General features: G+C 39.2%; 1 protein-coding gene across 4 annotated transcripts in view; it reads right to left on the bottom strand.

Annotated features, from left to right (window-relative positions):
- LOC113219484 (transmembrane protein 87A) overlaps nucleotides 1-14,685 on the bottom strand; it is a 64,553-nt gene that overhangs the window by 45,603 nt on the left and 4,265 nt on the right. For all 4 annotated transcript variants that reach the window (XM_026447920.2, XM_026447922.2, XM_026447921.2 and 1 more), the window contains exons 3-6: nucleotides 13,619-13,704; nucleotides 9,584-9,697; nucleotides 6,341-6,394; nucleotides 6,104-6,148 (exon numbers count right to left, since the gene is read on the bottom strand). In XM_026447920.2, coding sequence (XP_026303705.1) covers nucleotides 6,104-6,148; nucleotides 6,341-6,394; nucleotides 9,584-9,697; nucleotides 13,619-13,704 — 299 coding nt within the window. The remainder of the gene's footprint in view (nucleotides 1-6,103; nucleotides 6,149-6,340; nucleotides 6,395-9,583; nucleotides 9,698-13,618; nucleotides 13,705-14,685) is intronic.

Genomic DNA, 14,685 nt, shown 5'->3' with positions numbered 1-14,685 from the left:
TTGTCGCCCAGGCTGGAGTGCAAAGGTGCGATCTTGGCTCACCGCAAACTCCGCCTCCCAGGTTCAAGCCATTCTCCTGCCTCAGCCTCCCAAGTAGCTGGGATTACAGGCATATGCCACCATGCCCAGCTGATTTTATATTTTTAGTAGAGACGGGTTTCGCCATGTTGGTCAGGTTGGTCTCAAACTCCCGACCTCAGGTGATCTGTCTGCCTGGGCCTCCCAAAGTGCTGGGATTACAGACATGAGCCACTGTACCCAGCCAACTTTTGCTTTTTGTAGAGATAGGGTCTCAATGTTTTCCAGGCTGCTCTTGAACTCCTGGGTTCAAGTGATCCTCCCACCTTGGCCTCCCAAAGGGCGTAAGCCACTGCAATGGCCTCTCTGCACCTTTTATTCAATTTTGTTGTGAACCTAAAACTGCTCTAAACAATAAACTCTATTAATTTTTTTTAATTGTAATGTTAAGTGTATCACATTATTGCTTAAATCCAAAAAAACTGAGTTAATCAAAATATTCAAGTGTTCTCTTTTATCATTCTTTCCTTAGAAGAATGGACATGCAGAGGACCTTTCTTCCATAAACATATAGGGTTTTTTTTCTTTAGATGGAGTCTTGCTCTATTGCCCAGGCTGGAGTGCAGTGGAACGATCTCGGCTCAATGTAATCTCCGCCTCCTGGGTTCAGGCATTCTCCCACCTCAGCCTCCCAAGTAGCTGGGATTACAGGCATGCGCCACCACGCCTAGTTAATTTTCCTTTTTTTTTTTTTTTTTTTTGTATTTTTAGTAGAGACAAGGTTTCACCACATTGGCCAGGCTGACCTTGAACTCCTGACATCAGGTGATCCACCTACTTTGGCCTCCCAAAGTGCTGGGATCACAGGTGTGAGCCACTACACCCGGCCCATAAACATATATATTTAATCAGAGCTTTAATGAAATAGGATAGAAGTACTGAATTTGTGAGTATCCTTTTTGTTTTTTTGAGACAGAGTCTCATTTTGTCACTCAGGCTGGAGTGCAGTGGTGCAATCATGGCTCACTACAACCTGTGCCTTTTGGGCTCAAGTGATTCTCAGGCCTCAAGCACTCAAGTAGCTGGGATTACAGATGTACCCCACCACACCAAGCTAATTTTTGCACTTTTAGTAGAGACAGGGTTTTGCCATGTTGACCAGACTGGTCTCAAACCCTGGCTTCAAGTGATCCACCCACTTTGGGCCTCAAAAATGCTGAGATTACCACTGAACCCAGCCTGTGAATATCCTTTAAATAGGATTATAAGGTATTTGCCTTGGACTACATTTTCAGGAAGAAAGATCAAAAGATAGTTAATTCTTTCATTTCTTTTGACTATATTTTGACTAAGTATTCCTAAATACTACTTGTGGTATTCAACAGGGTCACCTTTCAGCCAGTTTTAATCACTGTAACAAGACTCAAGCTTTGAACAGAACTCAAAGTATGCTGTGCACAGAAGACAACTGAAGAAAGCACAAGAGCCAATATCCATATAAATGAATGTTCACCTTCAACAATAATTCTGTTGTCGTTGTCTTTGTTTTTGAGACAAGGTATGGCTCTATCGCCTAGAGTGAAGTGGTGTGATCTTGGCTTACTGCAATCTCTGCCTCCCAGGCTCAAGCCATCCTCCCACATCAGTCACCCAAGTAGCTGGGACTACAGGCGCACGTGCCACCTTCTAGCTAATTTTGCCATCATTTTTTGCAGAGACAAGATTTCACCATATTGCCCAGGCTGGTCTCAAACTCGTGAGCTCAAGCGATCCACCTGCTGTGGCCTCCCAATGTGCTGGGGTTATAGGCGTGAGCCACAGCGCCTGGCTTAACAATAATTTTTTGAATATAGTTTACAACAACAAATTATTGCTTAACTAGACAAACTGCATAAAATCTATTTTAAATGACAGCCACTGTTTTTGTGAGGAAAGATGGAAACTCACTGCTATGGTTTAGATATCTGTCCTCCCAAATTTCATATTGAAATGTGATCCCCAATGTTGGAGGTGAAATCTAGAGAGAGGTGTTTGGGTCACGGGGTCAATCCCTAATGAATGGCTTGGTGCCACTGTCCTTTCAGTAATGACTTCTCCCTCTATTGGTTCCTTGATGATTAAAAAAGAGTCCGCTATGTCCTCTCCTCCTCCTCCCTCTTTCCTTCTTCCTCCCTTGCCATGTGATCTGCACACACAGACTCCCCTTCACCTCCCACCATGAGTGGAAACAGCCTGAAGCCCTCACCAGAAATAGATGCCGGCCCCATGCTTCTTTCAAAGCCCACAGAACAGTGAGCCAAATAAACCTCTTTTCTTTATAAATTACCCAGCTCCAGGTGTCCTTCCATAGCAACATAAACAAACAAAGACACTCACTCTCACTTTCTTGGGGCCATAAATTGCTACGAAAAAGAACTTTTAAACTGTGCGTACATATGGATCTAGCAATTCTACCTCCAGGAATTTAGCCTAAAGATCATAAATGTACACAGAGATACAGCTAGACATTAGGAACATGACCTTATCCATAATAGAGAAAATTTGGGAACAACCCAAATATTCATCAATTGGGAGTTAATTATTAAAATCATAATAAAATGGAACACTAAGCAGCCATGAAAAGGTGAAGTAGTATTCAAGGTACCAATTTGGTAGTAAAAATAAAAAATTATACAACAGTATATAATATGATCTTATTTTGGTTAATATGCATGTGTTCTGTGTAATCACACCAAACTGTGAACACTATGAGAACATAAAATTACAAAGGATTTTTACTTTTAAATTATAGAATTAAAAACTTATCCCAATATACAATTCTTCTGAGATCAGAAAATAAACTTAAAAGCAAATGTAGTTAAAATATTAATCACAAGACTGCATAAAATTCCAAGATAATGAAACTCATGAATGTTCAAGAATAGAGAATTGAACAAATTGCAATGTATTCATACAATAAGACACTATACAAGCATTTAAGTAACGATGTAATACAATATTTACCAAACTGAAGAGATGTCCATGTTATATTGCTAAGCTACAAAAAAAGTCATATAATACATACTGTAAGATCCCCTTTTTAAAATAAATATCAACATGCCCATATACAAAAGACTAGGAAAATAAATACATCACTGCATGGTATTATAGATTACTATTTTCTTCTTTTCATTTATGTATGTCGTCTCCATTTTCACAGTGAATATATGCCTATTAGTAAAAGAAAATCCAATGAATATCTTTTTTCCTTTTTTTTTTTTTGAGATGGAATCTCACTGGTCACCCAGACTGGAGTGCAGTAGCGTGATCTCAGCTCACTGCAACCTCCACCTCCCAAGTTCAAGTGATTCTCCTGCCTCAGCTTCCCGAGTTGCTTGGATTACAGGTGCCTGCCACCATGACCAACTAATTTTTGTATTTTTAGTAAAGACAAAGTTTCACCACGTTGGCCAGGTTGGTCTCAAACTCCCAACCTCAAGTGATCTGCCCACCTTGGCCTCCCAAAGTGTTGGCATTATAGGCGTGAGCCACTGCACCAAGTCCTAATGGCTATCTTTTGTTTAAAAAAATTAACAAAGATTGTCATGCCTAACCTACTTTCAGTTAAAATTCTGTATAAATAAAACTGGGGTTTGGGTAGTGAGAATACTTTCAGAATGGCAGAATAAGAAACTCTGAAAATCTACTCATCTATAAAAGCAACAAAAACACTGACACAAACTATCAAAATCAACTTTTGGAACTTTGGAAATTAAAGTCTTTCAACAATACAAAAAATGTTTCTTCGAGAAAGGTAACTGAATCTAGGAAAGAAAAGCAAGCTTGAGATGTCTGTGTTCACCTTAATCCCATCCCTCTCTCCCAAGTTCCTTAAAACCAAAGTCCCTGAAACTGTTAACTGCTGAGAAAAACAACAGCTTAGCAGCCACTGGGCAAAGGGGGTGGGGGAAGGGAACACAGAGTTTCACTGTTGCCTAGGCTGGAGTGCAGTGGTGTGATCTCAGCTTACTGCAGCCTCCACTTTCTGGGTTCAAGTGATTCTCCTGCTTCAGCCTCCCAAGTAGCTGGGATTACAGGTGTGCACCACCATGCCTGCCTAATTTTTGTATTTTTGGCAGAGACGAGTTTCACCATGTTGGTCAGGCTGGTGTCAAACTCCTGGCCTCAAGTGATCTGCCCACCTAGGCCTCCCAAAGGAAAAAACAAATTTGGAGGTCCCTAAAAGACTGATCACCTGAGCTGTCTGGCAAATTGCTGAAAAGCTCCATTCTCAGGGCTTGTCTTTATCTGACCTGACTCAGAGATCACCCAGTGTCAACAGCCCTGTACTCAAAGCATTTGCCAAACACACTGAATAGCAATCCTTCAAGATCACAGCTGCCTGAGGTGACATTACCAACCGGGGCTACTAAAAGGCTGATCGGAAACTTAAAAGGAAAAACTGGAGAGTGGGATGTCCACAGGGACTTTGGAAAGCTCCAAAATATTCCTGGAAATCTAGAAGGCCATATGCCCAGGGCTGTGCACAGGTCCAGGAGAGACCTGAGAAGGCCCTAATCACTCGCTGGCTGATCTTAAGGCTCTGTGCAAGCAGGAAGTAAAAGTTAAGACAAAGTGTAAACTGCGAAAGAGGCCAGACACAAGGCCATGTATTATATGATCTCAGTTATATAAAATGTCCAGAAAAGGCAAATACAGAGACAGAAAATAGATTACTGATTGTCAGAGGCTGGGGGCAGGAAAAATGGGGAGTGACTGATAATGAGTAAGGGGCTACTTTTGGGGACGATGAACAATTCTGGAACTAGACTTTGAGTGGTGCTTGCACAACTTAAGAATACTAAAAACCATTAAATTATGTGCTTTAATATAATAACTTTAACAATAACTTTTAGGCTGGGCGCAGTGGCTCACAGCTATAATCCTAGCACTTTGGGAGGCTGAAGTGAGATGATTACTTGAGCCTAGGAGTTCCATACCAGCCTGGGCAACATGGTGAGACCCAATCTCTACAAAAAATTTTTAAAAATTAGCCAGGCATGGCGGTATGTGCCTCTGATCTCAGTTACTTGGGAGTCTGAGGCAGGAGGATCACTTGAGCCCAGGAGGTCAAGGCTGCAGGGAGCCATGTTCACACTACTGTTCTTCAGCATGGGCAAGAGTGAGACCTTGTCTCAAAAAACAAAACAAAACATAACTTCTGTCATATGTATATTATACTTTCATAACGTTGTTATAAAATTAAAAACTTTAATCAGCCTTGTAAAAACCATAATCCAACATTGATAGATGTCATCCTTCCTCTAAATTTTTAACTGGTGATGTTTTGAGGAATTAGTTATTATGAATTTGAAAATAGTATCCATACAATGCATACTTATGAAAACTTAAGACATATTTACAGTTTTAGACCTTATTTCAATTTTCCAAACTCTCTTTCAATTATATTTTATCACAGATAATTTTAGATGAAGTTTAAGAGTTCTTATTTTTAATAAGTTTCTTCCTGTTTACAGATATGTATTGAGGGATAATTATAAAAGCAATACAGATGTACAGTAGAAAATATAGAAATACAGAAAACACAAAGAAGAAACTAAAAATCACTCATGGTTATCATCCAGAGATCCAACCATTTTTAAGATTTTGGTTGGCCGGGCGCGGTGGCTCAAGCCTGTAATCCCAGCACTTTGGGAGGCTGAGACGGGTGGATCATGAGGTCAGGAGATCGAGACCATCCTGGTCTACACGGTGAATCCTTGTCTCTACTAAAAAATACAAAAAACTAGCCGGGCGAGATGGCGGGCGCCTGTAGTCCCAGCTACTCGGGAGGCTGAGGCAGGAGAATGGCGTAAACCCAGGAGGCGGAGCTTGCAGTGAGCCGAGATCGCGCCACTGCACTCCAGCCTGGGCGACACAGCGAGACTCCGTCTCAAAAAAAAAAAAAAAAAGATTTTGGTCTATAGCTTCCAGACTTAACTTTCTTTTCAAATGTTAGCATAATATGGGAGAACAATTCAAAAATACATGAATATAAGAAAACTAAAATATGTGTTCAATGCCCCAAATCCCCAAATATACTTACAGTTTTGTCTCCAATAAAGGTAAGGTTTGTTCCATTCTCCTTAGCCTTTAAATATTAAAAAATAATAATAATTAATTCAGAACTTCTTGGTTTTAGCTGCCCAAGTTCCTGTAGCCTCTGCCTGAGTCTGCTCCCCAGGTGCAGCACTCCCTCCCTGGAGATGTAGCGAGCATGGGTGTCTCCTGCACCACCAAAGATTTTACTGCACTCTCAGAAATATATAAGGAAAACAATTACCTCCTGTTTTTCTCCTAAAAGAGGCAGTCGATGCATAAAATCTCCAGAAAAGCTCTATAAAAGAAACACAAAACTAAAAAAATTAAAGGTGTGTAAATACTAGAAGAAAAGTGTAGCTCAAAATACAAAGAAATGGTTAAAACAAAACACCACACCCTAATTAGTAAATATAATAACACAGCATCAGTAGACAAAACATTTCCAATTAACCACAAACAAGTGAATAAAACCCTGCTGGGAACTAGAAAATAGTATCAAACCAAAATGGCCTTTCAATTTTTCTATGAGAATAATAAACATTTAAGAATGACAAAGTCTTAGATATAGGATGTATACTTACGATAGAAGAATCTTGGATCATTTCCCCTCATTTTACAGGTGAGTAAAATGTGGCTCAAAACTACAAAGCTTTAGACAAAGAAATAGGATTTAAACCTAATATTTTTTTTTCTTTTCTTTTTTTTTTTTTTTTTTAGGCAGAGTCTTGCTCTGTCGCTCAGGCTGGAGTGCAGTAGTACGATCTTGGCTCACTGCAAGCTCCACCTCCCAGGTTCAGGCCATTCTCCTGCCTCAGCCTCCCGAGTAGCTGGGACTACAGGTGCCTGCTACCATGCCCAGCTAATTTTTTTTGTATTTTTAGTAGAGCCGGGGTTTCACCGTGTTAGCCAGGATGGTCTCCATCTCTCGACCTCGTGATCCACCTGTCTCAGCCTCCCACAGTGCAGGGATTACAGGCGTAACCCACCGCACCCAGCCTAAACTTAATATTCTTGACACTTAGGATTGCTGTCCCTTGCACCATACTACATTTCATGCCTGTAAAAAACTACACTAATTATCTTTCTTACCAATTATCGGTAGATGAGGCATTCTCCTTCCTGAGTAATGAGATTGTGTAATTCAACCTGTTACATTAGACTGGAGGAGGAGAGGAAACCTTACCAATAAGCCAATACCCCGGAAAGATTATAGCACATCTAAAAGTAGTCAGCCTCAGGCAACCAGAGGCAACAGGTGGCTTTTCATAATCGAATCCAGGAAAGACCAACCAACCCTCCCAGTCTAAGGGATAAATTTGGAAAACCAATAGAAAGCATACAAACTACACAACATCACACTGTTTCTAGTTTTCTTTACCATTCTTTCACCATCTTAAAGCTATTTTCTTTTCCCTTCAAGATCATAAAATCTAAGTTATAATAAAAGCTGAACTCTTCCTTCAATTACCAATTACTTCATCTGCTCATCAACTATCAATTTTTTTTTTTTTTTGAGACCAAGTTTCACTCTCATTGCCCAGGCTGGAGTGCAGTGGCACGATCTCAGCCTTCTGGGTTCAAGTGATTCTCCCACCTCAGCCTCTCGAGTAGCTGGGATTACATGCCCGGATAATTTTTTTTTGTATTTTTAGTAGAGACAGGGTTTCACCATGTTGGCCAGGTTGGTCTTGAACTCCTGACCTCAGGTGATCTGCCCACCTCAGCCTCTCAAAGTGCTGGGATTACAGGCCTGAGCCACCGTGTCCAGCCTCAATTACAATTCAATGATTAAATTTGTCTTCTTAATAATAAACTTTACTTCCAGTAATTTGACAGTTCAAGGCAAGTTGCTAAATATTCCAAAACGATTTTTAAATATAGAAAGGACAAGTATAGATGATAATTACTATAACTATTTTAACACATATAAAACTTTTCTATCAAAAAATTGGTATTAGATTACTATTTCTAAAACAAAATTTCCTATCAGAATCCCCACTTACATTACATATATGTAAGCGTGAAAAATATGATTATTCACATCTCCCTCTTTCTACAAAATTAAGGTGTGAAATTGAACTCTAAGACGATGATACCCTTCTGATTTCAGATCTATAGCAGTAACATTTTAAAAATCTGATTTTTCTAGGAACATATTAAAGAGATGAGGAGACCAGAGAATTAAAAATATGAGGTTTTAAATGTCTATCAACAGATGAATGGAAAAACAAAATGTGGTACATACATATCATAAATCATCATTTAGCCTTAAAAAGGAATGAAATTCTGATAATGCTACAACATGGATGAACCTTAAAAACATTATGCTAAGTGAAAGAAGTCAGACAAAAAAACCACAAAAGTTGTATGATTCTATTTATATGAGGTATCTAGAATAGTCAAATTCATGGAAAGTAGAAGAGTGGTTAACGTGGACTTGGGGCTGGAGGGTGGGGAAGTTTTGCTTAATAGGTATGCTGTTTTAGTTTGGAAAGATAAAAGTACTAGACATGGGGCTCAGCCCGGTGGCTCACAACTGTACTCCCAGCATTTAGGGAGGCTAAGTTGGGTAGATCACTTGAGGTCAAGAGTTCAAGACCAGCCTGGCTAACATGGTGAAATCCTGTCTCTACTGAAAATACAAAAGAATTAGCCAGGTGTAATGGTGTGAACCTATAGCCCTAGCCACTTGGGAGGCTGAGGCAAAAGAATTGCTTGGACCCTGGACAGAGGTGGAGACTGCAGTGAGCCGAGATTGCACCACTGCACTGCAGCCTGGGGGACAGAGCGAGACTCTTCCTTGGAAAAAGAAAAAAAAAAAAGTACTGGAGATATGGAGATGGTTGATGGCTGCACAGCAATGTGAATATACTTAATGCCACTGTATTACACACTTAGAAATGGTTAAAATGGTAAATTTTATGTAGTGTATATTTTACCACAATAAAAAAAAATGGGGGTTTGCTTTTTACACACAAAGGAAAATACAATCTCTCTTTGATGAGTATGTAAGTGGCTTACTATGTACCTATCAGAACATGCTTCCACTTACTTCTACCAAAAGAAATACTTGAGGAGTGGGAAGAGAATACAGCCAAAGGCTGGGCGCGGTGGCTCAAGCCTGTAATCCCAGCACTTTGGGAGGCCGAGACGGGCGGATCACGAGGTCAGGAGATCGAGATTATCCTGGCTAACACGGTGAAACCCCATCTCTACTAAAAAAAAATACAAAAAACTAGCCGGACATGGTGGCGGGTGCCTGTAGTCCCAGCTACTGGGGAGGCTGAGGCAGGAGAATGGCATAAACCCGGGAGGCGGAACTTGCAGTGAGCCGAGATCCGGTCACTGCACTCCAGCCTGGGCGACAGAGCGAGACTCTGTCTCAAAACAAAACAAAACAAAACAAAAAAGAGAATACAGCCAAAAATACAGACATTCCATTTTTTACCTATTCTATTTATCTCCAACCACTTGCAAAGATTACCTGTGTTTTAAAGAGTTCACTGCAGTTCTGGAACAATTTTGATGACGTCTGATATCTCCCAGACAAGCCTCTTTTTTCCTTAAGTTTTTCCAAATACATCTCTACTTCTTCTGCCTGGAAAAAGAGATAATACAGAGTAGTTAATTCACCTTTCAAAAAATAAGATATAAGAGCACAACAAATAGTTCACCTGTAGTACAAATATAATTCTGAGTTTGCTATTTTAAAAATGAACAGCATCAGATAAAGGCTCCATATAAAAGTTCTAAGAATCGAACACTATTAGACTCAAGGGCATAATTCTAGTCTTTGGTTCACAAGGCATAGTTCTACTAACAATTCTGAGTAGACTGGGAAACTGCCAAAGTGTACAGGGTTTTGTCACATTAAAATATATTTAAGAGTTTACTTGACCAAATTAACAACATCAACAGAAAGATATTCATGCTCATAAGCTAAGATAGAGCACAAAATTTGTTGCAAGCATGAAACAAGGACAATCTTTTTTAAAAAAATGCAAATAGGGAGGTAGAAACAGAATGGAAAAGGTCTGAACAATTCAATTCAGAACTCTATATATATACTTTTAAAAAAAATTTTATTTTAGGTTCAGGTATACATACGCAACTTTGTTACATAGGTAAACTCAACTCACAGGGGATTGTTTCACAGATTATTTCATCACCCAGGTACCACCTAGTACTCAAGAGTTATTTTTTCTGATCCTCTCCCTCCACCCTGAAGTAGGCCCAGTATCTGTCGTTCCCCTCTTTGTGACCATGTGTTCTCATCATTCAGCTCCATCTTATAAGTGAAAACGTGATATTTCGCTTTCTGTTCCCGGGTTAGGTTGCTAAGGATAATGGCCTCCAACTCTTTCTGTGTTCTCACAAAGGAAATGATCTCTCATTCTTGTTTATGGCTGCATATGTACCGCATTCTTTTTTATGGCTGCATACATACCACATTTTATTTATCCAGTTTACCATTGATGAGCATTTAGGTTGATTCCATGTCTTTGCTATTGTGAACAGTGCTGCAGTGAACATACGTGTGCATGTGTCTTTACGGTAGAATGATTTATATTACTTTGGATATATACCCAGTAATGGGATTGCTGGGTCAAATGGTAATTCTGTTTTTATCTCTTTGAGGAACTGCCGCACTGCTTTACACAGGGGCTGAACTAATTTACACTCCCATTAACAATGTATAAGCATTCCCTTTCCTCCACAACCTTGCTGGCATATATTATCCTTCGACTTTTTAATAATAGCCATTCTGATGTGAGATGGTATCTCATTGTGATTTTGATTTGCATTTCTCTAATAACCAGTAATACAGACCTTTTTTTTCATATGCTTGTTAGCTGTATGTATGTCTTCTTTTGAAAAGTGTCTGTTCATATCCTTTACCCGCTTTTCTATGGGGTTGTTTTTTGCATATAAATTTAACTTCCTTATAGAGGCTGGATATTAAATCTTTGTTGGATGCACAGTTTGCAAATATTTTTTTCCATTCTGTAGGTTGTCTGTTTACTTTGTTGATAGTTTCTTTTGCTGTGCAAAGGCTCTTCAGTTTAATTAAATCCCATTTGTCAATTTTTGCTTTTATTGCGATTGCTTTTGGCATCATCATGAAATCTTTGCCACTTCCCATGTCCAGAATGGTATTGCCTAGGTTGTCTTTCAGGGTTTTCATAGTTTTGGGTTTTACATTTAAGTTTTTAATCCATCTTGAGTTGATTTTTGAATATGGTGTGAGCAAGGGGTCCAGTTTCAATCTTCTGCATATGGCCAGCACATTAATGCAACACTATTTACTAAATAGGGAGTCCTCTCCCCATTGCTCTCTTTTCTGTTCCACTGGTCTTTGTGTCTGTTTTGGTTACTGTAGCCCTGTAGCATAGTTTGAAGTCAGGTAATGTGATGCTTCCAGCTTTGTTCTTTGAGCAATATATTTTCAGTGCTCAAGTATTCTGGATTATGGCAATTCTCAAAAGTGTGGTCGCTGAACCCTTTCACAAGGGTCTATGTGGTCAAAACTATTTTCATGGCCAGGCATGGTGGTTCAAGCCTATAATCCCAGCACTTTGGGAGGCTGAGGCAGGTGGTTCACCTGAGGTCAGGAGTTCGAGACCAGCCTGGCCAACATGGCAAAACCCCACCTTTACTAAAAATACACAAATTAGCCGGGTGTGGTGGCAGACACCTGTAATCCCAGCCACTTGGGAGGCTGAGGCCAGAGAATCACTTGAACCCAGGAGGCAGGGATTGTGGTGAGCTGAGATCACGCCACTGCACTCCAGCCCAGGCGACAGAGTGAGACTTTGTCTCAAAAAAAAAAAAAAAAAAAAAAAATAGTATGCTATTTGACTCGCAATGATATTACGAAAGCAATAGTGGGTAAAACTGCTGCCCCTTATCAGGAACTAAGGCAGTGGCACTTAATTGTACTAGCAATCATATTCTTCACAGTCACAAACTGGCAGTTGTTAAAAGTGCCAGTTTTATGTAAGAATATCCTTGATAAAACAGTAAAAATTGGCTCAAGCCTGTAATCCCAGCACTTTGGGAGGCCGAGACGGGCGGATCACGAGGTCAGGAGTTCGAGACCATCCTGGCTAACATGGTGAAACCCCATCTCTACTAAAAAATACAAAAAGCTAGCCGGACGAGGTGGCTGGTGCCTGTAGTCCCAGCTACTCGGGAGGCTGAGGCAGGAGAATGGCGTAAACCCGGAAGGCGGAGCTTGCAGTGAGCTGAGATCTGGCCACTGCACTCCAGCCCGGGCGACAGAGCGAGACTCTGTCTCCAAAAAAAAAAAAAAAAAAAGTAAAAATTATTAATGTTATTAAATCTGGACATTTTGAGTACCTGACTTTTTAAATAATCTAGGTGACAAAATGGGAAGTATGGAAAATACAATAAATTACTGTCCTGAGATAAAGCACTCTGCAACTGCTTTGACTTGTGAGTTAAACTAATCATTTTTTTTCATGAAACACATTTACTTGAAAGAATGACCGAAAAACTACCATTACTCAGATGTGGTTATTTGACAGATATTTCTCTGGAAATGGGCAATGGAGGCTGTCACCTCAAGGAAGACAACTGACAGTATTCACTGCCAAAATAAAATTTGAGATTTCAAGCAAAAACTGGAATTGTGAAGAATGTATATCTGCTACACTGAATTTAACTCCTTCCAAAACTTAACAACCTACTGATGAGATGAAGAGGGCAGGGGATAGTTACAAACAATATAAGTTTTAGCTAAATGTGAAATGAGTTAATATTTAGAAAATGTATATAATTCAGTCAACTACTATGTTCTAAATGACCAATAAATGATGCTACAATATCACACACAGGTAAAAGATACATTCATAGCACTGGATTTTTTTTATCAGAGTACAAAAGAAGTTCACTAATATTTCAGATTCCACATTGCAACTAACCTTTAAAAACTTCCACTTGTTGAGTTTTGGTATAGAATCAAAAAAGAATATCCTCAGTTATCTGAAAAGGCCATTAAAACACCATTCTTTTTCCCAACTATATATCTGTATGAGGTCATTATTTTCTACATGTACTTAAATCAAATTATTGCAACAGACTGAGTGAAGAAGGGAATATAAGAATCCAGTGATCTTCTGTTATGCCAGATAGTAAACAAATTTACAAAAATACAAAACAATCCTACTATGTAGTTTTCTTGGAAAAACAGTTATTTATATTAACATGTAATAAGTTTATTAGTGCTACTTTAAAATTAATAAATATTTCTATATTTTCTCAGTTGTAATTTCTAATAGCATAAAGGCTTTCTGGAATCTGCAATAATTTTTACAAATATAAGAGTTCTGAAACCAAAAAGTTTGAGAATTGATAGTCTGCAAATTGGGAAGCGTGTGTTCTAGTTTCAGCTCTCCTCCTCCATAGCTACATAATACTCTTTCCTCTATGAAATCAAGAGACTGGAACCAGATAATCACTAACGTCCAAGAAAAGTCTGTAATTTTATGTTCGTTACCTTGAAGTTGTAGATTTCATTGTAACAATCAGCACTTTTCAGATACCAGGTTATATTCAAAGATAGGTCACAAGGTTCTCCATCAACTATAAAAGAAGAAATCTTTGTTAACAAAACATAATTCCCCAACAAAGCATTTTTCCTAAACTGTTAACCTGTATCCTATTTATTTCCTACCCTAAACTGAGATACTCAAAGACTATCCTTTCTCCAATCATAAGGTATTGAAATAATATAGCAAAAAAAGCTGTATATTAAGATAAAAGTATTGTTGTTCATAGAAAAATAGCAGGTAGGCAGTTTTTAACCTCTTGAAACTGTGGATCTCTTCTTATGCCATAAAGTTCTAACTTCTGGATCTCTATTGGGAAAAACCTGGGAGTGATAAAGCAGTCCTAAATTAAAGCCAGTCTTCTATTATTTAAGTATTTATTGAGCAGGCTAGGTGCAGTAGCTCACACCTATAACCCCAGAAGTTTGGGAGGCCAAGGCAAGGGGATCACTTGAGCCCAGGAGTTCAAGACCACCCTAGGCAACATAGTGAGAACTCATCTCTACAAAAAATGTTTAAAAAGCTAGGTGTGGTGGTACTTGCTTGTAGCCCCAGCTACTCAGGTGAGGGAGGCAGGAGGATCACTTGAGCCCAGGAAGTCCAGTCTGCAGTGAGCCATGATGGTACCACTGCACTCTAGCCTGGGCGACAGAGCAAGACCCCGTCTCGAAAAACATAAATAAATAAATATGGCACACTGTTAGGCCAAAAAGGGAAACGAGTGGAAACAAATTATTAAGACCCTTCAAAACGCTAGTTGAGACAAGGAATAACAAAATTAGGAATGCATGTCACAGGGCAATATTCGTAACTGTTAAATGGTGTTAAATGATGATATACATAATAGTGGATAATAGTTCCACTGAGAGCATAATTCATATCTTGGACCTTGAAAGATATCAAGATAGAACAGAAAGAGCAATGAACGCAAAGCAAACATGGCTGTGGAAGGCAGAAATAGCAAAAGCAAAGATAAGAGTATCAGATTTTTTTTTCAAAGCCTACCTTAGAAGAG

Source organism: Piliocolobus tephrosceles, unplaced genomic scaffold (genome assembly GCF_002776525.5).
Source record: "Piliocolobus tephrosceles isolate RC106 unplaced genomic scaffold, ASM277652v3 unscaffolded_110, whole genome shotgun sequence".
NCBI lineage: Eukaryota > Metazoa > Chordata > Mammalia > Primates > Cercopithecidae > Piliocolobus > Piliocolobus tephrosceles.
This window is presented reverse-complemented; position numbering and strand designations above follow the sequence as displayed.